Source organism: Falco naumanni, chromosome 19, assembly GCF_017639655.2.
Source record: "Falco naumanni isolate bFalNau1 chromosome 19, bFalNau1.pat, whole genome shotgun sequence".
Lineage (NCBI taxonomy): Eukaryota > Metazoa > Chordata > Aves > Falconiformes > Falconidae > Falco > Falco naumanni.
In genome coordinates this window covers 6,037,239-6,062,443 of record NC_054072.1, presented here as the reverse complement: position 1 = coordinate 6,062,443, position 25,205 = coordinate 6,037,239, and the positions used below count along the sequence as shown (strand labels likewise).

Genomic DNA, 25,205 nt, shown 5'->3' with positions numbered 1-25,205 from the left:
TGCTTCCCTTAGGACTGGAGCCAGGTTTCCCAGGCGCGATACCTCTTTAAGAAACAGACCAACTCTTTCTTTCTCCGGGGTTTGTATTTTTTTTAGTTGGGTTTTTTTTGGTGGTGGGTTTTTTTTTTTTTGGTGGGTTTTGTTGTTTTTTTTTTTTTTTTTTTTTGCAAATACCACAGTTTTTGTTGGAATTTGTCCACAGGGAAATGAGGTCTGCACGGCCCAGTTCAGGTTCTCAGAAACATCTGCAGCCTTGCAAAAGTTTCCCAGGAGCGCCTGGCTCTCGCCGAGCTGCTCCGCCTCGGGCGCGCTCCCTGCCGCGGCCCCGCGGCGCTCGGGCCGCCCACGAGGGAACCAGCCGCGCAGGGCGACCCTCACCCGCCCACGCCCGGGGTCTCCCGTTGCCCCCCGAGCCCCGGCTAGTCGCCCACGGCACCGTTCCGGCGCCCCGGGGGGCCAGGGCTGCGCGGCGCCCCCCTCCCGCCTGCAGCCCGCGCTGCAGGTGGCGCGGAGAAGCGCCCGCTCGGGCGCCGGGGCCGTCGGAGCCGCGCCGCAGCCTGCGGGGCAGCCGCTGCCCTGCCGGTGCCCGCCGCGGTGCTCCCCGCCGGACGCGGAGGCGCGGCGCCGTCGGGGCCGGCCCGGGCTGAGCGGGGCGGGCCGGGCCAGGCCGGGCGGGATTGGCTCCCGGGGCCGCTGATTGACACCGGAGGGTCTGCGCGCGGCGGGCGGCGCCGCCCTGATTGGCTGCCGGGGGCTCACAAACCCGCGGCGCGGCGCGGCGCGGCCAGACCGGGGCCGGGGCCGGGACCGGAGTGGCGGCGGGAGCGGGCGGCTCGGCTCGGCGGGGCAGCGGCGGCTGCGGGCGCCCCACGGGGGTGGGTGGGCTGCCGGCGGCGGGCATCGAACGGAGGGGCAGCGAGTCGGCGCCCCGGGCAGAGGTGGGGGCCCCGAGCAGGGCGCATCGGCGGGGGGCGCGGGGGAGGTTCCCCGGCGCGGCCGCCGGCAGCGGACGTCGGGCGGGGAGCGGCGGTCGGCGCCGTCGGGGCCACCGTCGGTGGTTGCGGCGATGGGTGGCAGGCGGGGGGCCGTGCTGCGGGCGCTGGTGTCGCTGGCCGCCGGGCTGCTGGCGTGCGGCGGGGCCAGCGAGTACGACTACGTCAGCTACCAGTCCGACCTGGGCCCCTACCCCGGCGGGCGCTTCTACGCCAAGCCCCACCAGTGTGTGGCCATCCCTGCCGACCTGCGGCTCTGCCACAGCGTGGGCTACGACAAGATGGTGCTGCCCAACCTGCTGGACCACGAGACCATGGCTGAGGTGAAGCACCAGGCGAGCAGCTGGGTGCCGCTGCTCAACAAGAACTGCCACATGGGCACCCAGGTCTTCCTCTGCTCCCTCTTCGCCCCTGTCTGCCTGGACCGGCCGGTCTACCCATGCCGTTGGCTCTGTGAGGCCGTGCGTGACTCCTGTGAGCCTGTCATGCAGTTCTTCGGCTTCTTCTGGCCTGAGATGCTCAAGTGTGACCAGTTTCCCCAGGACGATGTCTGCATTGCCATGACGGCCCCCAACGCCACCGAGGTCTCCAGGCCCAAAGGTAAGGCATGACCAGCACCGCAGCCTTGCTCCCAGCACTTTTCCCTGAGCTGGTGGGGCAGGTGTTAGCACAGGCGGGGCCGTGCGGGACTGACGGGGGTCTTGCAGCAGGAGGAGGCTCACCTGAGCTCTGCTTCTTGGCAGCAACCCTCCTCCAGCCTGCATGCACTCTGCCGGCGCTCCTGTCCCGCGGAAGGCAGGACACGCTGCCAGCTCCTCACCTCTGTCTCAGAGCTGAGCCTGGGGGCAGACAGTGCCAGGGCAGGGAGGGTGCGCAGCACTGTGACCCCCCCCACGGCACCAGGGCTGCGCTCCAGCCCCTGATGGACCAGGGCTTCCACCCTCCGTCCTCCAGGCACTGCACCGCCCCGGCAGCCGTTTCTCTCCCCAGCACAACTCCTTCACTGCCGTTCTCGGCAGCAGTAGGACGTGTGGTCCCCCATGGCAGAAAGCACTGCCTGAATGGAGTAAGTAGTGACAGTAATCCTGGGGGGGGGGTACCCGGCTTCCCACGCAGTCCTGGGGTTGGAGTCTGGACAGCCGGGGGCTGTGTGTGTGGTGGAAATCCAGCCCTGCCCTCTCAGGTGGGCTGCCCACTGGTGATGGGGCAAGAAGCTTCTCCAGAAACAACTGGGGAAAGTGGACGGGGTTCTTGGTTGTTTCCGTTATGCCCGACAGATCTGTTTGGTGCCAGACTGGATTGTTTGTGTGAGTTACAATGAGTCTGGCTTGTTGCTGAAGACTTAAAATAAATACTACTTTGGCGTTCCGCGTCAGAACGCTTTGGAAGGCGGGTGGGAGGGGTGTTTGTAGAGGGAGAAGGCAGGGGGCTATAAAAGAGTGCAATGCTTTCCTGTGTCTGGAGCTTCGTTGGAAGGGATGGGCGCTCCTGATTTCACGGGGGGATAGTGCAGGCGCTCAGGAGGAGCTGAGGGATGGGGGAGCCACACGTAGGGCTGAGCCGTTGCTGTGGCTTCTGCACCGTGTCCGGAGCTCTCCTGGAGGGAAGGTCGCTCTTTGCGGTGGCAGCTCGTGTGCAGTTACCTTCACAGACAAAGGCTTTATGCGGTGCTCAGCTGGGAGCCCTCGTCCAGCCTGCCGGGGACCATGCAGTGTTACCCGCTCGTCCGTGTTCAGGGAGCCCCTCAGCTACGCGGCAGGAAGGGAGTGCATGCTGCGGCAGACGGGTGACACCCTGGGGGCGTCCACGGGGCATGTGGAGGGAGCCCAAGAGCGACAGCTGGAGTGGCACTGGAGCAGGACTGGAGCGGGATGGGGCGGCCGCTGCGGGCAGGCAGGGAGGGACACCGGCTCGACACCTGCCGCGGCTGTACAGGAAACCTCTGCTGTGTCTTGGCAGTGGCATCCAGAGGCAGGTGAGGTGTGAAGCCTGTGCCGGGCCGGGGGTGAGGTTTGGCTGCTCTCGCTCCCAGGGACCCAGCCTCTCCCTGCACGGCACTGATGGCAGCGCAGCCATGCTGGCGTCTTCGCCGTGGCTTGAGGTTACTGAAGTGATTGCTGGAGGAAACTCTTTGTTTTCCAGGAAGGCTCTAAAATCATCTGTCCTGTGTGAACCTAGACCCTTGGTCAAGACCGCAGCCGCGTCCTGTGATGTGGGTACAAAGGTTGCTTTTATTCCCCAGGGACCTGCAGCCAAGCGTGCTCCTGGGGCAGGTGGGTCTGAGCTGCTGGCTGTACAGCTGCCCCTTCCAAGGTCCAACATGGAGTTTGAGCTGTTTGCTGGTCATTCATTTTAGAGATGTTAACGACCCAAGACGTGGGAACAGTCTTCTAGATGAGCAGCATCTGCTGAGTTTTCCCTTGTACAGTTTAACAATGAACTTTCTGATCACCTTTCAGATCTGTTTTGACAGCAGCACTGGGGTGGGACATTACTGCCTTCTAACGTGCCCATCAGCCCAGTATTTGGGTACCATGCTGTCCTTCACAGGCATCACTGAAATGACTTTATTACAAGGAATTACATAAGGTTTGAGTCCTTTGTGGGTCTGTTGCTGGTCCTGTTTGGGGTACAGAGAGGCCTCGTTCTGCACAGGCTTTAGGGTGTATGAACTTGTTCTTTGAAAGTAAATCAGAGCTGGGTGAGTGTTGCAGTCACACAGATAAACCAGTGTCTGCTAAATGGCTTCACAAAACCTATGTCCCAAGCACTTTTAAATGAGCAATTTGTTTGCAAGAATGTTTACAGAAAATCTGTCTTTAAAATTGTTGTGCAAATGTGCCTTCTCTTCAGCGTTCAGTGGAAAGTACAAGCAGCCGTGTTCATGTCCCCTGGCTGCTTGAAGGTGTTTCAAGAGGAAACTCTTGCACGTGCTGCAGCTGAGCCCCAGCAGCTCCAGAGGTGTTGGGGCAAGCTCTCTGTGCCCACTGCACTGGTTGGGGCACTTCCCTGTGAGGGGACAGGCCACCTTGCTAGAAAACACCTTCTTCAAGGTGAGAAGGCTGGCCCCCCTGGCAGCCTTCTGGGCTGGACCTGCTGCTCTTAGGTGTGCCGGTTACGTGACATTAATGCTGGTTTGTGGCATATTCTCCTATGAATAGCCTTCGGCTGGTGAAGCTCCGTGTGCCACATACGCTGTGCCCTGGGATGCTCATGCCTCAGAACAGCTTAGAGTGAACAGAGCAAACAAAGTTAATGATGACCGCTGGCGTAATGTAAACCAACGCAGCCGGGTCTCCTGCACTGGTGCTCCTGCTTCCGTGCTTCACAGAAGATTTGTGAGCGATGCCAGGGACTGGAGCTGGTGAGGTGCCCGGGGTGCTTTGGCTGCAGACAAGGGGTGCCTCTAGGTGAGTGCGCTTCTGCTGCTGTGGTTCAGCCCTTGTCCTGGTGCATGCGGGTCCTTCCCTCCGCTGGGGTCTCTGCCACTTGAGACCCTGCCTGCAGTTTGCGCGCGTTTTCCCTCAGCGCCAGCTCCTGGAGCCCCTTTGGTCTTGGGCACTGGGGTGTGTTTCCTGTTGATTCAAAGAGGGTCAGAACCCAGCAGTGTCCCCCATTTTCTCCGGGCCCTAATAAGAATGAACCCTTTCAGTGTTTTTTCCCCATTAACACCTCGAAATTGGGATTTGTTTCTGCCTCTCAAAGAGCTGACCTGCTGAATTCCTTTCTGCTTAAGCACAAGGCGGTAAAGCCTGCAGGCCCACAGGATGCATCAGGGGAGTTGCAGATTAATATAGCATTACACATTCCTTCTCCTACCCCTAGAGTAAGCTGGCTCTGAAGCCAGGCATTAGCAAATGGTCAGCAGGGGAAAAGCGAGCTGGAAGCAGGCTAAGGTTGTGCTTGGAGCAGAGCTGCCATCTGCAGAAAATGGGCCTTAGCCGAACCGCAGCAAGCTAGGGAGCAGGGGGCTGTGCCACGGGGTGCTGTGCGCCCGCTGCCGTGGCTGCCGCGGGGCTGCTGCCGCGGGGCTGCCTGAGCCCGGGGACCCGCATCGTGGCCGGGCTTCTTGTTGGCTCCTTCAGCCTGGGCTTGTGCGAGAAGGGGAAGGTGAGGTGCTGGATGGTGCTGTGGGCTGGAGGACGTTGGCCGTGATGCCTCAGCCAGGGGTGGGGGAGCAGGCAGTTTCGGGATAGCTGTGGCTCCACAGAACAGCAGTCTTCCTGGGGTGTGGAGCTGTGCAGGAGCTGACTGGGCCCCTGGCATTCGCGTTCCTGACCTTGGTGTGATAAGGCATCCCATAGGAGAGAAGGTTTCCCTTCCCCTTGGCATGGGACGGTGTCCCTGGGCAGCAGTGCAGGCGGGGCCGTGCTGCAGCAGGGCTGCGGGGGGCAGGGCTGGAGGGTGCTCCCTGCTCGTGGAGCTGCCCAACATGCAGCTGGGCTGGGCACTGGGTGCCTGCTGCTGCTCACCAAGCCACAGGGGTCCTCCTGACGTGGGGTGGCATGCCGGGGGCTTTACCCTGGCACAGGGCTGTGGCAGCCCGGCAGTGCAATGTGTGCGTGGGTGAGGCTGCAGCTGGAGCTGTGCTGGACCGCTGGCAGCACTTGCCCTGCCTGGGCATCAGCAGGGCTGTGGGGCAGCATCCCCTCTGCAGCGAGAGGCGCGCCAGCTGCGGCTGGCAGGGGTGCGCCATGTGCTGGAGGGGAGCAGGGTGGGCGCGCTGCCCCTGGAGGGGCTGCCCAGGTTGGCTGCAGCAGCTCCAGCCTGTGCAGGGGCTGCTGGCTCCAGGCCCTTGGCGAGGCAGGGATCCCTGCCATCCCGGGTGTGCCGGAGCGTTCCCAGGGGCTGCTGTAACACAGCTAAAACAAAGCTTGTGTTTTCACAAGGGAACAACGAGGGTTTTTTTTTCCTTTAGTTGCCTGGAAAGCTCCTAGGGTGGACTGCTTAAAGCAGCAGTGGCTTTTAGGGTGTTTGGCCCGTGTAGGCTTGGCCAGTCTCTCTCTCAGCATACACTTTGGCTGCTGAGGCACATTTAAGTGCTTTGCACACTGGGATGTGCAGAGATGAGCTAATGCGTGGCAGGTAGCCCCTCTCGCTCCTGAGGGTGGTCCCCAGCACAGTAACTAACTCCTGGCGTTGCAGCAGAGACAGACCGCTGGGGCTGTCACCCTCCTGCAAGCATCCCCTCTCCCTCATCATGAGCTCATTAAATGTGCAGCCTGGATGGAAATATTCTGACTGATGATTTTAAAAATAAAGTGCTGGGGACATCATGTCCCCAAAGGCCGTCTTCTGCCTGTGTCACTCTATGTGAAGACTGTAAAAGTGGCAGTTGCATGCTAGTTTTTTGGAAGGGGAGGTTGCCCCCGTGATGGTGGCTCTTGCAGGTATGGAGTGCTGGGAGCAGGACTAAGTCAGGTGTCAGGTGCTGGGAAGGTTGTGACTTGCACATCAGGGTGATTGGAAGGCCAGTTGCTCTGCATGTGTAATTAATCAAGACGTGGTGCATGACCCCAGGGATTAGCATTTGGCACAGAACAGATTTGGGGAGGGTGGGTGAGAGGGGAAGAGCAAGCCACAGAAAGCAAATGCCTTGCCTGAAACCCTGTGTGGTGTCTGTGACCGAGGAGACTCAGCTCTGTGGTTGGCGCGGGTCGTGGCTGTGCCTCCCTCAACGGCTGTTCTGGCTCTGCACCCCTCTTTTTTTGGAGACCCCTCTGTTTTTTTCTGTCCAGCCATGCTGTGGGGTTTGCTGGCCTGGCTGATGGCTGTGAAGGGGTGGGCACTCTGTCTGCATGTAGGAACCAGCAGATGTTTTGCTGCAGCACTGTCCCTGAGAGGAACTCCCTTGTGTGGGAAAGAGCCCTCTGTTCTGCTGGACCAGGAACAGAAGCAGCATCTCCCAGCTCAATAAATTTGTCCGCCAGTAGCACAAATCTGCGTCTGTGCTGCTGGGTGGTCTCCACTCTGGCTGGAGATAGAAACCTGGAAACAGATTTTTTTGTTCTCTGGGTGAAGCGAGCTTTCCTCCCATGATGGTTCCCGATGAAATCTCCTGAGGAGGATGTCATGCTGCCTCTCCCCCCGCCCCCCGCAGGCCTGGGTTGAAAACAAAAAAAGAGAAGATGCCCGTTCTTGGGGCTGTGCTGGAGTGGCTTCTGGAGGGGGGCAATGCATGGGAGAGATGTGTGGGTCCATCAACAACTGGGGCAGGGTGGGATGGAGCAGGCGAGGCGTGCATTGCCATGTGATGCCTGGGCAGCCCGCAGGGTGGTCCCTGGCACCAAGGGGAAACCTGTGCTGAGCTGGGCCGTGCCAGTCCTGAGCCGCCCTGAGCTCTGGGGTAGCTCCTGGCTGGGGCAGCCCCTTGGTGCCTGAGCCATCCCTGGGGAACCGTGTCCCTGCCATGCCGAGGCTCGGGCATCGCATGCCTGCCTTGGCACGCCGTGGGAAGGGCACGTCAGTGGGCTGTGGGCCGTGGGCCATGCCCTGCAGCGAGTAGCTCCCCTCAGCTGAGTGCCTGGCCCTGAAAACCGCTCTCCGTGCCAGCGCTGTCCTCTCACTCTTGGCAGCTGCCTGCCCCTGCCTGTGCCCGGCCTTGGGGCCGCTGGCAGCGCTGTAGCGGGGTTGGCAGGAGGCCGCCCACGGTCAGTGCTGCCCCGTGAGCTGGTGGATGGCTCCTGACCCCTGGCAGGTTGTCATCCCGTGGGGCTGGGACCTGGGACGCCCATGGCAGGGTGCCTGGGCACGTGCCCCCCTCAAGGGCAGTGGTCTGACAGCACAGGCAGCCTGGCTCTGTGGTGCTGCTTGAGCTGGCTCCTCACCACCTCTTCTCTCCTCCTTCCAGGAACGACTGTGTGTCCCCCTTGTGACAATGAGATGAAGTCGGAGGCCATCGTGGAGCACCTGTGTGCCAGCGAGTTTGGTAAGGAGGAGCACTGGGGGCGGTGGGGGGGCTTTCCTGGGGACCACAGGGCAGCGTGGCTCCTGTGTGGGCCGGATCCTGGACCGCTGCGTTTCCCTGCCCGCTCCCAGGGCAGTGTGGCCACAGTACCCGTGGGCAGCTGCTGTCCGTCCCCGAGGCAAGGCGGCTGTGCCTCTAGATGTCAGTGTCGGTGCGCGGAGGCAGGCGACAGGGTGGGTCTGGCCGTGTCCGGGACGGGACTGGATGCGTCTGGGACGGGACTGGCTCCTGCAGCCGAGCGCACCCGGGAGCTGGGACAGCGGGACCGGGCAGGCAGGGTCCTGGCGGCGGTGCCTGTGTTCCTGCATCGCCTTGGCCACAGAGCTGAGCATCCCTCCTGCCTTGCCTGGTGAAGCTCCACCGGGGACGCGGCCGGAGCGTGGGCTCACCTGTGGAAGCAGCAATGCTGCGGGCTGCGAGGCCCCGCTGCTGCGAGCGGAGTGCCAGGTGGTGTTGGTCTGGAGTCTGGCGATGGAGCAGAGGTGGCAGTGCCTGTTCTTCGGTGAGCTCGGTGGGGTTCGTAACTTAACCCTGGTGTTCCTGTGCCCGTGTGTGCTTGCAGGAATGATGCATAGCATGGACCCTTATTCTGCTTGCAATCATGAAGGAGCAAAGCAGCCTCCTCCTTCCTGACTGCTTGTACTGCTGGGTTTCTTTTTAGCAAAAGTTACGCTGCTCTTGTCAAGTCTAGGTGTAAAACCCCAAAGCCAGTCTTGTTCTAGCTAGGGCCAAGCAGTGAGCTTAAAAAATGCAGAGCTACTTGAAAGCTGTCTCCTAAATATATTAGGACTGAGTAACTAAGTCAGGCAATCATAGGTAAACAGAACTTCATTTCAAAAAAAAAAAAAGGTATTGCAGAGAAAAATATTAGCTTTCTCAGATCAAACTGAGAATTAACTGGTTTTGACATCCTTGCTGGTGTATGTAACTTTCCCGGAAGGTTATTAAAGGCATATTGAACAAGGTGTGCATTCCTTGGGGATTAGCACTTGAATGCGCCCTGTGCCAAAGTGTACTATGCAAACCCAAACCAGCTCTGCATGCTGGTGTATTACCCTTTCTGCTGGAAATGAATTCTCAACTCTCCTGCAGACTTGGTATGCCAAAAGTCCTAAGTTCAGCACAGACTTTTTCTAACAGGGAAAAGCATCAACAGGAACACCCATGTAATAGTTTCCCAGGAATGTGTGTACTTCTGCCTGCATCGGGTAGTGGACACGTGGATTCGATGTGGTTGGGGAGCCGGGGGTGCTGCTTGCCCGGTTGTTGGGCTGAGCACTCGGAGGCGGGTGAGCTGGTGTGTTCTGAGCTCAGTCCCGGGCAGGTGTGAGATGAGAGATGAACAGGAGCTGCCTCTGCCCCACCATGTCCATGGGGTGAGACTGGAGAGAACTTCCCAGTTGGCGGGGGGAAAGCGAGCAGCCTCTGGGACCAGTGCACCTGGTTTGGGCAGGGGCCGGTGCCTGGGTTTGCAGTGGCACAGAGGCATCGCCCCAGCCCAGAGGCTCTGGGCTTAGGGACCCCTGTCCTGCAGGAGGAATGGGGGGCACCAGCTGGGTGGCAGCAGCGGCTCCCTTGCTGACAGGTCACTGCGATACCTGTCGCCTCCCCGGAGGAGCGCGACGAGCAACCCAAGGCAGCGTCCTGCTGGTGGGCAAGTGCTGGGGAGGGAAATACAAGCTTAACCGCATGCTTGTCATCAGCCTAAGCTGCTAAATATTCTCCTCGTGCTCTGGGACAGTTACACAATGGAAAGAGGAGGCCAAACCAGAAGTATTCACAGCCTTGGTGGAGCGGCTTGTGACATTGGCTTGCCCACAGAATAAGTTGGTCATTGGGAAATTTTGTGGTGACAGCATGTAGAGGATGGAAGTATTTCTTGGCAGGTGGCACCCTGGGTAGGGCTGTGGCTAGCGGCCGGAGACAGTGTTGCTGTGCGCCACGAGCAGCAGAGGTCATCAGCCTCGGTTGTGGTGGGAACTCACTGGCATGGATTTTCAGTGGTGTAGGCTTCACGCAGCTGCATTTGGTGTTTTCTTCCTTCTGTCACTGTGCTTTCCCTCCGCCACCCAGGAGGGTTCTGCGTGCACGTAGTGCTGCCTCCAGACATGCCCGGTCTGTAGCCAGCTGGGGAGCTGCAGCGAGGGGAGAGATGTGACTTGTGTCTTGCCTGTGCCCTGGAAGTGAAGGCAGTGCAGGGGTGCTCCTCGGGATGTCCCAGGGGTGGAGAGCAGCCAGCAGAGGAGGCATTGACTTCTGGAAGTTTTCTCAAAGCACAGTGCGTGGCCCTTGGATCTTTGTTTAGTCTTGGGGGGTTACTGTCATGGGGTGATTTCTCAAGGAGAGCTGTTTATCTGGCACTAAAATAAACTCCCAACCCTTCAGACTGAGGTTTCTCATGCACATCCACCAAGGTAAACACTGGCAGCTGAGAGGTTACAGATCTTCATCAAAGCCAGACACATACAATAAATGTTTAAACTAATGTGTGCTGCACAGGGCAGCTGTTGGTGGGTCCTGTGCTGGTTCCCGCAGTAACGTTACTGTGGGTTTCACTTGCATCCCGGTGGCTCATTACAGGCAAGATGCAAGGAGCACTTTGCCCACCGCTGATATGCAGACGTGCCAGGGCAGGAGGTGGCTGTGTAACAGCCCTGGGAGCGATGCCAGTCTCGAGGACAGCAAAGGAAGAGAGCTGCATCCAGCTGTGAACATAGGAAGGCTGTGAGGAAAGGGGACCTTTCTTCCCTGGCCCAGGAGATGGCTTGGACAAGAAGCTGGGGCTCAGAGGGGTTCCAGGAGCCTGCCAGCCTCGTGGGCCAGCAAGACTCTGGGTTGACATTTGTTTGAGCAGTGGTGAATGTGGGTTCCCAGTGCTGGTTTGGGGCATCGCCGCTCCCAGCTGGGCTGCTGGCAGCTTGGCAGCTCCTCAGAGCCATGCAGCTCTGGGGTGGCAGCATGTCTTACTGGCCGCATGGCTCTGGCTGGGGCTGGCTGTGGGACAGCGGCACTGTGGGAGTGCTGTGTGCTCCTGTACCCGCAGCAAAGTGTTCAGCGCTGTCTGCCTGCTACTGTGCCTGTCCTGCTTGTAGGTGGAGGGGACCTGGGTCAGCACTGCCGGAGGCACTTGGAGGTTAGCTTCTCCTTTCTTTATTTCAGCAGCATGCAGGAGCTGCCTCCTCTCTTCTCTGCCCTAACTCTCTCCTTGGAAGCACGAGCCAAGTGCCCCTAGGAAGGGGGGAACATTTTTGACCCAGCATCTCTGCATGCAGCTCCCAGCATTCTGCCTCGTTTGCTGCTCATTTCCTTGCTGTAGCAGCAGCCTCCTGTCCCTGTGGTATGCAGCGAGGTCCTGTTGCACCTCTGGCTGTGCGAGTGCCGCTCCACGCCTGCCTCCCTGGGTGCCAGGGCTGGGAGTGGGCAGCAGCAGTGTCGCCTGTGGCTTAGAGCGGGGCTGTGGGGGTGCAGAGCAGGGGGTGTCAGCGAGTGGTGCAGGGATCCTCACCAGGGGCACGGACCAGCCTGGGGGGCTGGGCCGGGTGTGCAGCATAGGTTTTGGGGCAGCTCTGGTGTGCTGGGGCAGCTCTGGTGTGCTGGGGCAGCTCTGGTGTGCTGGGGCGGTGATGGGTCGCAAGATGAAGTGCGAGGTGGCCCTCCTGTGCCCCCCCACAGCCGCCTCCCCCCGCTGCCCTGGGCTGCAGCCAGGGTTTGTTTCTTGCTCCTCGTGCAGGCTGGCCTGGCCCTGGAGTTCATTCCTCTGTCTGTTTCTCTTGGTGATTTTATTTATTGTTTCTGCCCTTTCTCTGGGGTCTGAGGGGATCCTGCTGAACAGGCTTCTCTCACTACACTGGAGACTGCAGTACAATCAATACATGCTGTTTATTTTATCCCGTGACTGACAGTTCCTTGCCTGCAGCCTTCTCCTGTTACAGCCCTAATGTGTCTTCTGGCAGGTTTCCTCCTGAGTGATTTCTAAAGGAAGGAGCAGCGAGGCCAAAGGAACAGCAGAGCTTTCCCTTCTCTCATATTCCCTTCCCTGCCCCTGAAGTGCCGGTGTGAGGCCCCTGCCCGTGCAGGCAGGAGAACAGCAGGGATGGCGTCCCACTCCCAGGCTGCTGCGTGCTGAAAAAGAGGGACTGGGGGTGCCGGTGGGGCACAGTCATGGTGGGTGCATGGTGGTGGGCAGGGTGCAGGGGCTTGGGCATCACAGCGTGTGGCCAACCCAGGTACAGCAGCCCTTGGAGAGGCGGAGAGGGTCCCGGAGCCCTGGTGCTGGTGTCGGGGAAGGAGGGCGCGTTGCCCTCGGGCGGCACTTAGTTGGTGCTCCCAGTTTGCCTGCGAGACTGGGTTTCCTCTTTCCTCACGCTGGGACTGGAAGTTGGAGCTGTTGGGATGTCAGTAAGAATTGTTTGGAGTGATGAAATGCGAGTTGTGCTTTGTCAGGCTGGACCCCGACCAGCTCTGTGGGGCCTTCGCTGCTCTTGGAGCTGCTGCTGCCAAAAGTAATTTCACTCTGAGTGAGCAAACGCTTTCATATACCCTGTTTCGTATTAGTAGAAATAAAAAAAGACATTTTTATATCTCCATTACTCCTGGTCCTGCCGGACGATGCCTTGGGAGAAGGAAGGGCTGGTTGATGCTGCGGTGTTGCATCAGGAGCAAGGATGCTGGGGGAAAGCTGGCCGTAGCTGCCGGCTGGTGCCTGCAGGCACTTTGAAGGGGTCTCTGTGCTGTTTGAGGGCAGTTCAGCTACATCTGATTCTCCTGCTGGCAGCTCGCTGTGGCAGTGGGCAGTGTCTGCTGAAAGGGTCTGTGCCGGTGCTGGCTCTCCCAGCCACGGCAGTGCTAGTGAGTGGCTTGTGCAGGGGCAGACAGCAGCTTCTCAACGCTAGGGCTGAGCAAGGGCAAGTGTGGCTTTAGCACTCTGGGAGAATTTTCTGCTGTTGGAAACGGCATAGCTGAGAGCTGTTGCGTCCGGAATTAAATCCTGAAACTTGCCTTTGTTGTGTTTTGTCTTTTCCCTCCCAGCCTGACTAATGCTTTCACTTCTGTGTTTGTTGGGAAGAGCCTTTGAAGTGGGTGGCTGGATGCCGGCATGCGCTGGAGGTCTCCTGCCACGACTTGCCTGCAAGCAGATGTACCAGCAGTGCTCTCAGGGAGGATGTTTTGGGACCACGCATTGTGTGAAAGTAAAACCTCTCCTGGGGCCGTGCAGCAGCCCACTCTGCCCCGAGCACCGCACACCCCAGGGCACATTCGCTGCAGGAGGGGGAGACTCCTGCTTGGCCAGTCCCTCATGGCAGGGAGGGTTGTCCCTGTCCCCAACCCTATGGGCACGGCTGTCCCAGCAGGGTGTGCAGCGTCCCTGGGGATGCTGCTTACCTCCCGCCGTGGCACCAAGGGGCTGCAGTTCTGGTGCTGTGCTGTGCTGGATCTGGCACTGCGTCTCGGCATCTTGGCAGTGCTGGTGATGTCGTGAGCAGAGCTGAGACAACGTGTCCTGGTGTAAATGCCACACAGCTGCTTCTCCCCCCACAGTGGACAGCAGAGTTGTTGGTGGTGAGGAAGTGGAATTTGTGGGTTGAAATACAGTTTAATAGGAAAGAAACAGAAGCAAAAATAATAATGATAAAAGAATTAGAATATACAAAACAAGTGATGCACAATGAGTTGCCGATGCCCAGTCGGTTCCTGAGCAGCAGCCCCCAGCCACCTCTCCTCCTAGTTTGTACACTGAGCATGATGTCGTATGATGTGGAATATCCCTTTGGCCAGTTTGGGTCAGTCGTGCTGGCCGTGTCCCCTCCCGACTCCTTGTGCCCCCAGCCTGCTCACTGGTGGGGTGGGGTGAGAAGCTGAAAGGGCCTTGACTTAGTGTAAATGCTGCTCAGCAACAACTGAACCAGCAGTGACCAACGTTGGCCCCATCCTAAATCCAAAACACAGCACTGTACCAGCTACTAGGAGGAAAACTAACTCCATCCCAGTTGAAACGAGGGCACAATGCCTGTCTGGAAAGACCTTTCGTGGTTTTATGGCTGGTCCTGGCTGCAGCTAGCCAGCAGCAGGGGAGGGGGCTGCTCTGCCATCCCCTCTCTCATGGTATGGCTGGGAGTTGGCTCCTGGTCCCACTGGTGCTCCCGTGCACAGGAAGGTTCATGGTCTCTCTGCAGCCCCAGAGGCTGCTGTCTGTCAGAGGGAGCAATGGCTTTTCCCTGGGAGCGTGTCAGCCAGCATCTTCAGGAACGCAGTGGATGCTTCAGTTGACAGGAGCTTGGGTGAAAGTGGAAGATGTTGAGTGTGTTGGGTGAGGAGATGTGACTGCAATGTAGTGAGGGAGTGTGAGTGGGGTAAGAGGTTGTGCCGGAACATGCGTCACATGAGAGCAAAGGGGAGGACAGGCTTGCGGCTGGCATCTTCCTCTGCAGCAATGCAGAGCTGCTGCAGCGTGTGGGGTGGCATGGGTCGGTGCTGCAGCGGGTGCTGTGGCTGATGCTGGGGCAGTCCTGCAGCTGCTGGGCTGGGTGAGCTGCATGCGCTTGCAAGCTATGAATAACCCTCCAGGTCTCTTCCTGGGGTCAGCTCCCCCCTGGCAGTGACAGCTGAAGGTTTAGTCTGTGCGAGCAAGCGTGTCCTGGGGTCTCAGGGACGGTTTCGGCTCTTCTTCCAGTCAGCACTGAGATGGATTTGGCGTGACACAGAGGGAGAGGAAAGGCCAGGGCTCCCAGGGGGAAAGCTGTTTGCTTTGGCGGCTCGGCCAGATCATGGAGCCAAGACTCAATCCCTCCTGCTCCAGCCTTTTCCCCACTGCCTGCCTGCTGCTGGGGCGGCAGCGTTCCCAGGGCCGGCGGAGATGCCAGGCGAGCTGCAGCAGCAGCAAGTTGCACAGTGGTTCCCCCCTGCCAAATCCTTTATGTTTTAAAAAAGCCACAAGCCGAGGGGATGCCTCCTGCTGTGTGGTGGTGTGCTCTCGGAGCTGGGTGTGCAGCTGGGAACGAATGTGCCCTCAGGCAATGCTTTCCTGATGTGCATGGAAAATGTTAGAGCTGCATGTCCAGCCCTGCCACTGCGAAATGTGCCTTTTGTGCCCCAAAAGCGGCTCTGAGCTTAAGGAACACAGCCCAAGTAGGGGGAGCAAGCTGGGACTGGGAAGCCAGATGTCCTTTTTTTTTTTTTTTTTTTTTTTTTTTTTCTTTTTTTTTTTCTTTTTTTTCTTTTTTTTTCTTTTTTTTCTTTTTTTTCTTTTTTTTTCTTTTTTTTCTTTTTTTTCTTTTTTTTTTCTTTTTTTTTTCTTTTTTTTTTTTTCTTTTTTTTTTTAAAGTTTGGTTTGGTTTGTTTGTGTGACTCCTTAGTCCACAGCAAGGCAGCTGAAACTCAGTAGTCCTTGAGCCAGGCTGCATTTTGCCTGGGTAGCGCTGCAAACTCCCTGCGTTGCTGATGACCAGAAGGGCATAGCTACTGGGAAGAGCAGAGTCCTACACAGACTATTTGCCCCCCTTGTCAGCCTCCTTGTTGGTCTTCCTTGGTGTTACCTCATCTTGATTCTGTGTACTGCTTTGCACAGGTGAGGTTTGGATGAGTTTTTAGTTCACATCTGGATTTATGGTTCAGCTGGGTGGCTCCCATCCTCCCTGAACCTGCATCGTTGGCTTGCGAACAGATAACTGCTGCTGTGCGCTCCCACGGCACGGCACGGGGTTACCTGACCCTCTTTGTCTTCCGTAGACTGTGATACTTGGAGTAGAACAGCAACTCTGCTAGCTGCCAGGTTGTTTTCTCCCTCTAGCAACAAGGATCTACAGCAATCACAGCAAAGCAATTTGCAAACAAGCCATTTTGAAAAAGCCTCTTATTACTGGTGTTAGGCTGTTCCTCCTGCACTGGAAACCAGTGTGCTTAGTGCAAGAGTTCAAGGTCAGAATGGATGAAGAAATTGAGGTTCACATTGAGGGATGCTGCTGCTGCCCAATTAATGTCATGGAGCTTAGAGCTGCCTGAAAACTACTTGCTTCGTTTTCCAGATTTGCAAACTGATCTGATTCAGTGTCTTTAGCTCCTTAAAGTGTTGTCTCTTCAGGTCCTCAAACATCCTGAATTTGAAAAACAGATGGGATGAAAATTTCACTGAAGTTTCCAGTCCTGGATTACTTTCTTGTGCAGTAACAGTATAACATGACAGGGCTCTTGGCATACACAGCAGGTGTTTCTGGCACATGGGCAGATAAACACCGTTGCCTCTGTTGCCAGTGCAGTGGCTGGGAGCGTGAGGGCAATACAGACACTGCTGCCTTCTTGGGATTGTCGTCCTGCTGTCCTGCTGCCGTTTGTGTCTGGAACAGTGAGCAGAGTTGCCATCCAGAAAGCGATGTGTGTTCATTGCTACAAGTTCCAGCAGAGCAAGACTTCAAGGAACGGTGCTGTGGGGATCTGTCTCCCTGCCAGAGCCAGAGGCTTCTGCATGCTGTCTACTGCACATGCTCCGAGAGTCAAATGAGAAGGGACAGCAGGCAATTAATCACCTATTGGAGCACTGTTTATCTGCAGCTCTGAAGTAAACTCCCAAATGATGGAAATATGTTAGTAATTTTTGGCCATATGTGCTTTTCCCCAAAAATGAGGCAGAGCCAAATGGCACAGAACCGATACTTTAATGTACAACACATTTTCATCATTTTTCCCATGTATACTAAATTCCTTTTCATGGTTGTGGCAAAGGAACATTAATTTAATTTTTTATTCTGGTTGCGATTAGCTCAGGGAAAATGCTGAACCCAAAGAGGAAAATACTTTCCGTGGAAGTTGTATCAAATTAACTCCCCTTATCGTGGGGAAGGTGCAGGCGTGCGGCTGCCTCGGGCACCGGCTCCCGTAGAGGTGGCTGTTTGCTGGGGTGAGGCGGCTCCGCTGCTGGAACGTGGAGGTGTTTGGTGCTTGGGAACTTGTGTCCAAAGCACCTAAGGGCTGGGAGTGACTGCAAACAAACGCTAGAGAAGCCAAGTTGACCTTTTAAATAGCCCTTTCAAGAGTCTCTCCGTGCGCCTAGAGCAGGGAAATCACCTTGTTTACTCAGCTAACATTTTGCTAGCAAAGAGCGTATCGCTGGCTGCACCAGCCTCCCCCTCAAACTGAAAGTGCCCATTGTGCTTTGCTGGGGCAGGGGAAACGGAGAGATCAGTGTTTTACCTTGATGCACAGCGATGGCTCTGCCTCAGGTGCGAGGGTCGGTGGGCCAGGTCATTGCCTGGGGAAGCTGCCGGGGCGGGGAGTGGGTCACTGGGCATCTGCGGCTGGGCAGGGCATTGCTGCCGTGCGGGGACACGGGTGGCCCTCAGCCTCGCTTAGCAAAGGCTGCTCAGCAGTTGTTTTGGTTTTCCCCCTCTCTCCGGCTTGTTTTTCAGCTCTTAAGATGACCATAAAGGAAGTGAAGAAGGAGAATGGGGACAAGATGATTGTCCCACGGAAGAGGAAGGCACTGAAGCTGGGGCCCATCCGGAAGAAGAACCTGAAGAAGCTGGTGCTGTTCCTGAAGAATGGGGCTGACTGTCCCTGCCATCAGCTGGACAACCTGGGCCACTACTTCCTCATCATGGGCCGCCAGGTGAAGACCCAGTACCTGCTGACGGCCATCTACAAGTGGGACAAGAAGAACAAAGAGTTCAAGAAGTTCATGAAGAAGATGAAGTCTCCCGACTGCCCAACGTTTCCGTCCGTCTTCAAGTGACGCGGTGGGCGGCGGGAGGGCCACCACCTGGACCTCACGCAGCCCAGCGTGGCGGCTCGGTCTCGCTTCTCTGCAGTGGGGATGCTGGAGCTGAGCCCTCCTCCTCCCTCATGTCCTCGGAGCTTTCCTTGCCGACCCCAGCCCTCCCACCTCCCTGCTGCCAGCATCTGCCTGATTGCCCAGGCGTGCGGGCACGGCGCGCGTGCACCAGACAGTCGCTGAGGTCACACACAATGTACATCTGCAATATCCAAAGACCTGTTGCTGTATGGATATGTACATTCATTTAAATAGCAGCTATCAGGTAAAGAGGGCAAGCAGAGGGGTGTCGAAAGATCACACGCTTACAAAAAGGACCCTCGTGACCATGTTGCTCCTGTCTTTGTAGCTGCAGGATCACCCTAAATTAATTCCTGTTTGAACCTGAGCCGGCCAGTTAGAAGGATATCCCATCCTCACTATAAAAGTTAATAAATGAGTAGTGGAGAGCCCGTTACAACCTCCTAATAGCTAATTGCCCTCACTGTAAAAACATCCCGTCGTAGTCTGAACCTGCTTAGTTTAAGCCTTAACCCTGGGGGCCTTGTCATACCTTGGTCGGCTGCGCTGGGGAGCCTTCCCGTACCAGCATCTCTTGTAACGTGTCACTGGGACGCCTGCCCCGGCCCCCGCCATACCAAGCCGAGCTGGCTGAGCCCCGTTCGATGGCCTCGCGCGGACCCCCGGCGCAGCTGAGTGCCCCCCACCCGCACACCTCCTGCATCAGCCTTTCGTGGCAGAGTTGCTGTGCACGTGTGGCTGGTGCTGCTTGTGCCCAGACGTGTAATTCCATTTTAGCCACGTGAAAATGCATACTGTTTGCTGGCCAGCCCAGCAGCCCGGGACTCCCCATCGGGGGAGAGCTCGTGGCCAGCTCCACCAGCTTGTGTCACTCCCTAATTTTACCAGTGATATTTTTATAGTTTCTTCAGGCTGCTGGCAAAGTACCCTATTGCAGAAGGCCAAGGACTTGTCCCTATGGAGCACCGTGGGAAATGCATCATCTCTGCCTTTCCCTCTTTGCGGCTGCTGTGGGACCTATCGGTTTCTAGGTTTTTTTGTCCGTTTGATGTGTGACAGCTTGGCTTTGTATCGTTCTGTGGGTTGTTGTTTTTTTTTCCCTAATCAAAATGTCATGTTCAAATGAGGTGAAATAGTTTATGAAAGACAAAGAACATTGCATCCAAATGATTACATCTATCGACTAAGCTGAAATTAATTATTCTGTTAATTGGACAAGTTCTCTTTTCCATAGACCCATATTGCTCCACGTTAATTATACTATCCTGCTTCTATTCAGTGTTCTCATCAATCACTATTACTCTAAGAGAATTAATATCTTGCAATATGAGATAATCCTGTTGTATCGCAGTTAAGTGAAATAACAAATCCTCGTTTTTGAGGTTTAAACCAACCCCACTCAAAGCTGGTAAATGAATTATTTTTTACCTCGGGAGTGCTGTTTATTCCCCACATGGGGGCAGAGCCACAGACTTGGTTGTAGAAGAATTCCATGAGGAAGCCAAGCGCACTGAGGAGTGATGTTTCACAGCTAACAGAGAGATGCATTTAGGACATGAACTCCGTAGAAAGTCCCACTAGGTCGTCTTAGACCACCATTTGTAGTAGTGTCGTTTTTTTTGTTGCAAAATTAATCATTGTAGATAATGTGCTTTATCAGTGAATTAAAGAAATAAATAAACCATGGGCTTTAACATCACGGATTGATGAGGTGAAGTGATGGGGAAGGCTGGCAGATCCAGCCTGGTCAGAAACAGGTCGTGACCTGGAGTCAGGAGCTGTTGAGGTTATCTTAGAGCCCTGCAGTGGCGGTGCCCGGCGAAGCCCCGTGGGGATGGGGCAGGGGCCCTCTGCCCCCTCCCCTCCCGCTCGCCTCCTGCAGCGAGCAGCAGCGCAGGAGAGTTGGTTGTGCATGAGAGGGATGCTTAAACCCTTAACCGGGCTGAGGTTTTCATGCTGTCACCCGGGCTGCTGGTGGGCATCCTGTTGGCCACCTCTAGAAACCTACCATGTACCAGGCTGTGGATTTGCTGTTTCAAAAACACACATTTCAACAGGGAGCATCTGACCAAAGAGCAAGCAAGTTCACATGTGCTTAGAGCCGTTTTCAGCCCTTGGCAGCCTTTGCTGCTCAGAAAGCCTGATTTCCACCTGTGAATCTTGAGCCTGAGAGCTTGAATCCAGAGGCAGGTAAGGTGAATAGGGCAGTGGCTTTCCCTTAATACAGAGTGTGAAACGATGTCCACGAGTTTGTCAATACCACTGGTGCTTTTTTTCTGCGCAAGTAGTTCAGAAAAAACGGTAGTAGGAGAGAGCCCACGAGTGATGTGTTTTGCTCTTTGCAATTGTGTCGTGCCCCATCCCATGGACTTGGCCAGGCTTGCTGGGGAACCTCTGCCTGCGGTGCTCGTGCATCCCGGGACGCGAGGGACGGCAGCCCTGGGGTGGCAGATGTCACACCAGGACTGTGCGATCCTTCGGGCTGCGTCCTGGGGCTGAAGAAACCTCACACCTTGGAGCTACCCATGGGAAGAACAATTTACCACTGTAATTACGTACTTAAAGCATAATATGATTGAATGTTACTAGTTGCTCTATCAGTTGCTTCAGACACCCCTCTGACCTCGTGTGTTTGTGCTTGGGAGGCCAATCAGAGCTGCTGAGCAGACTGGCACGTAGTATTTCAGACATGATATTTTGGACATTTCCATATGCCTGGAAAGCGATTTTGCCATTCTCTTGCCAAAATGCTTTGTGATCTGCCAGCTGCTCCTACATGGACCTATTGGGTAGGTTGACTGGCCATCACTCCGCTTCCCCTGTGCTCTCTTGGTATTTGGAGGCTTTTGATAAAAATAGCAGCACTAAAAGAACTGTTTGATATAACATCATGTTGTAGGCAGTTATGTTTCAATGTAACTTTAGATAATTTAGAAAAGTGTGGCAGATGAGAGGGGACTGTTGTTCTGTTTGGAAGTTCTGAGAAAGAGAAAATGTAAAACAGTGGAAATTGGCACTGTGGGGAACAGCCCTCTCTGGCAGCAAAGAAAAGCACGAGGTTTTCCATTAGTGTCAGGCATGATTTTTTTATTTCTAGGAGCGTTCTTGCACCTTTTAAAGGCTGACAGATATATCCATAGGAAGGCAAACGTAGAGTCAGTAGGAGGCAGGTACCAGAACAACAGCACCAGGAGGAGACCCTGCATGCGTGGATGAGTTTGGAGGAAAGCAGGGTCTGGTGGCTGCGGTGTGCGTGCCCAGCACCAGCGAATGCTCCCGCTGCAGAGGCGTGGATGTGCGCTGCCTCGTTCGGTGGCTCCTGCACTGGCAAAGCAGAAGCAGCTCCATTTCCAAGAAGCTGTAAAAGAAAATGTCCAGTGAGTTTCGCACTCCCCAGAATACATCTCTGTCTCCTCTAGGGAACATTAATTAGTTAATAGCTATTGAGACGTTGAGGGCTACAGCTGACATGTGGATGTCTGCCCAGTGATGCCCGTTGGCATGCCCTGATGGACGGGCAGGAGCCAGCCTCAGCTCGGGGCTAGGCTGCCGCACAGGACCCCTCACCACAGCCACAGTGCACCTTAATCTGCATGCCTGGGGGCACTGGAGACCCCCCAGTGCCAGTGGGTTTAATTCAGGACTGCAGTAACAAGCTTGACTCTGCAAAATCAGCATCAGCTTACACTTCTCTGACACATACAAAAGCTCAGACACTGTGATGCTGTCAGTGGTCCCACGCGGGGGGGGGGGTGCTGCCTGCTCGCAGCAGCGATGCTCTGGGCATGACACCGGCATCATTTGGCACACAGGTGCTAAGATTGAGACTGTTGGTCCTGTTCAGGGAAATCCTCACGTGAGTTTTTTGGTGTGTTCTGCTCTTGCATTCAGCATTCTTACACACAGAGACCTTTAGCCATTCAACCTCTCTTGTTACTGTCCTGTTCTCTTTGACTTCATGTCAGTGAAAAGTACTGGGGCATCATGCTGCCGGTGCTAAAATTTTGGTTTATTGAGGGAAGACTGACATAGCTTTTCAATAAGATGTTGGGGCAAAATCTGGCAGTTGCTGAGTTCACGAGAATCCATAAGACCAGTGGTGATGGACAGTGCCAGTGGGTACCCCTCCGGTCCACAGACACCAGACGATGCTGCCAGAGCCTCCCGTGATCCTGAGCCTGAAAGAGCATCCTGCTGTAGGCCGGTATGTCCATACAGCTGTAACTTTCTGGACATGGGGAAGGGAAGATGCTTTTCACAGGCCAAGCCACAAACTCCCCAATGATCCATCCTTGCTGCGGGAGCCAAGGCCAGGAGACTTTGTCTTGTGGCGCAGCCTGCCACTCATCAGGTCTCCAAAGAGGTCTGGGGGATGCGAGAGCCACATGGGGCAGATAGTGCCCAGCTGGGATCAAGGGGAGCAAAGCCCAGCAGTTAACAACTGCATTGCCATGTGGAGAGTTGGCACCTGTCAGCTTTCAGCATGTTGCTGTCACTGCTTCGCAGCTGTGCGAGTACAAGATCGAGGTGCAGTGGGGTTGTGGTGGTTTTGCTTCTCTGGCTGCACCTGGCATGCTGGGTGGTTTCACTGGAGCACCCAAAAAGGGAGGAAGGCACCTGGGTGAGCCGGCGGGGAGGGACTGGGGCTGCTGAGCAGCGCAGCGGGATGCAGGCTGCTGCCAGCAGGTCGAGGGGTGGTGGGTTCCCACTCTTGCTGAGGGTCTGTGCCACACACAGCTTGGGTAAAAGGGCGTATTCTTGCCCAAAGGCTGTCTTCCAAAACCAACGTGGGCAGCCTGGGTAGCGAGCAGAGGACAGCTGTGTTCCTAAATGCTTCGGGGCTTGCAATTTGGCTTTACTTTTTGGGAAAGTACTTGGCTCCTGGGCTGCTGGGGAGGCGCTGCCAAGCAGGACCAACGCACGGTAGAGATCAACAGTGGCAGGCGGGGCCGGGAGGGCAGTGAGGGAACAGTGGGCACGGGGAGCCACCCAGCTTCCCCTGACACGTCCAGTCTGTGCGAATGCACCAGTGGGTATCGGGAATAAAAGGGGAGGGGAGGCTGTTATGCACTCAGCAGAGCTCTGCTCTGATTTAAGGGCATTTACCTCAGAGATGTGAGAACATCTCAAGCTACATGCAAAGTCTTTCTTGAAGGGCAAATACTCAAAACAGAATTGTGCTGGAGTGCGTGGAAGCGCACTGGCCCTGGTGAGGAGCACTGGTGTCGTGCAAGTGCCCCAAAGCAGGCAAAAGCGCATGAGCAGAGCAAGACTTTGCTGCCTGTGGGAACCTCTTGCATGAGCACGCTTGTTAAAACAGAGCACTGCTTGCTTTTCTCACAGTGTATTTTGATGAATAAATCTGTACTTGATTGTTTTACTTTGTTTTAAACTTGTGGTCAATATAAACACATTATGGCTTCTGTTTTCTCTCTTCTGCGATTGGAACAAGAAACCCCTCAATAAAATGCCTTTTTTCTTTGAAAGTTGTTTTTATTATTGCCTTTTCCATATCAATTGCATTACTTGTTCCATGTGTTGCTGATATCCCGGGGCCCCAGTGTGCTGTCTCCTTCTGAGATGCAACATCTCACCACTGCTGCCTAGCAAGGGACGACATAGAAGTTTAAATCTTAGATCCACAACGCTGGAGACAGAAAATTCCATTGTCAAATCGCTACTGCTGGATTACAGTATTTTATTTATATGGTTGTTCTCCGCTAAGTATCCCTGTTGCACACTAACTAGCTGAACCTCCTTTTAGCTTACACCAGTGCAAAGAAAGGAGAGCGGTGAAGCCCTTGGAGCAAACAGGAATCACCTTCCTCTTCCCTCCTAGGGAAAGCCTGCTGTTGTTGTAGCTGGTTGTAAGGAAAGCAGGTATTCTTTCTGGAAAACTCTGGCCTGCTTTGGCCAGCTGGTCCTGGCTTCAGCTCTCAGGTGATTTTAATCAAAGTAATTACCGCCCCCCCCCCCCCCCCCCCCCACCCCGACCCAGTCAGGTAAGGAATGGCCAAGTGGTGTGAACACTTTTCAGCCTGGGGTTAGGTCCCAGGTGCCTGGGGAGGTTTGATACCTCAGGGGAACCAGCAAGCTCTATTTCTATCGTGCTTCTGGCCAGAGGAACTGGTTGCAGCAGTATTGTCGCCATGAGAGCAGGTAAGGTCAGGGGTCTGGGGTCTGCTGCTTGGGGTCTCCTTTTCTCAGGTCGGAGTTGGTGTCTGGGTTAGTTCAGAAGCTGGGGGGAAGGCTGGCTCTTTGCTTTGTGCTTTCCTGCTGCTGGCATTTTACTGCTGGGTCTTCTGTAGGTATTAACCAAGGTACGAGCACCAGGCAGGTTTGAAGAGGTGCAGGAAGCTGGTCCATGTGTTTACTGAGCGTTTACAAACTAGGTTCATTTACTAACTTATAGTAACATCTGTCTGGAAATGGGAACTGGCAATTCTTGAAGTATCTTTAGGTCACCTGAAGAGTGAGATGAGCAGTCAACCATTCCACGTGGGTGTGTTTGCTGTCTTTCTATTTGTTGTTTGACTCTCTGACAAGAAGAGTCTACTGAAACCTGAAATGTGGTAAGCATGAACTATGGGGAAAGCACCTAAGAGTCTGGAGGTACGCTTGTGCAGAGCTGTACGGAGGAGCAAACAGGCATATACTGAAACATGAGAGCGTGAGAGGCTGCTTAAATCGGAAATTGCGTGTCTGCTGACGGTGTTCCCCAGTGGCAGAAGGACTGGTGGCTGTGCGTGTCATGCATTTTACAGTTTATGTGCAAATACCAGACATTTCACACTATAAATTATTCAAATACTGGTTGTTCTAATGAGTTCTGGTTTAACGTACAAGCATTTGCATAAATGCTTAGTCTAAACTAAGACGTGCCTTGTTTTGCTGGGACACAACTTCTAATTTTGCCTCGCTAGGGCAGAGGGTGTTTGGAGAGACAGGAGTGTGCTGCCCATAGGATGCAATGCTCTGCCTGTGTTGTCTTGGATGTACCTGCTTCTTTTTGAAGCTCTGCTGTATAATGAATGGGGGCTGAATTTAATGTGTATGTTATGTACGCCCTGTCTGTGTGAATACTTTCAGGGAGATTATGGCTGCGCAAAGCACGGTGTGTGCTTGGATCCTGCCGAGCTGGGGGTGGAAAGAAATGCCTGAAGTTCGAGAAGAGCTTCAGCTCTTTGCTGATCAGCAACTGAAGCCTGAATGCGCTTGGTTTTAGGCTCCCATGCTCAGTGGGAGCAAGGCTTGACTCTGAAACAAGTTTTAGTATTCAAGGAGGCTGAGAATGAGACTCAGTGATGCTTGGGTCTTGCTGGGCCACTTTGCAGAGCACTGAGACTCCCAGCAGTGCATGTGTCGTGTCTTGGGGTTGTCCCCCACAGAAAACTGCTGCTGACTCACGTGAGATTTGCAGCGGCTAATCTGGGAGGACAAGGACACTCAGGCTTGGTATCAGCCT

At 55.5% G+C, this 25,205-nt stretch overlaps 1 protein-coding gene across 1 annotated transcript; it reads left to right on the top strand.

The window, feature by feature from the left end:
- The first annotated feature begins 722 nt into the window (after window positions 1–722).
- Window positions 723–19,439, top strand: SFRP1 (secreted frizzled related protein 1). Its single transcript, XM_040618082.1, has 3 exons — window positions 723–1,592; window positions 7,843–7,920; window positions 17,358–19,439. Exons 1-3 carry the CDS (start codon window positions 1,067–1,069, stop codon window positions 17,678–17,680), a joined length of 927 nt encoding a protein of 308 aa, XP_040474016.1. The 5' UTR covers window positions 723–1,066; the 3' UTR covers window positions 17,681–19,439.
- The last annotated feature ends 5,766 nt before the right edge of the window (window positions 19,440–25,205 follow it).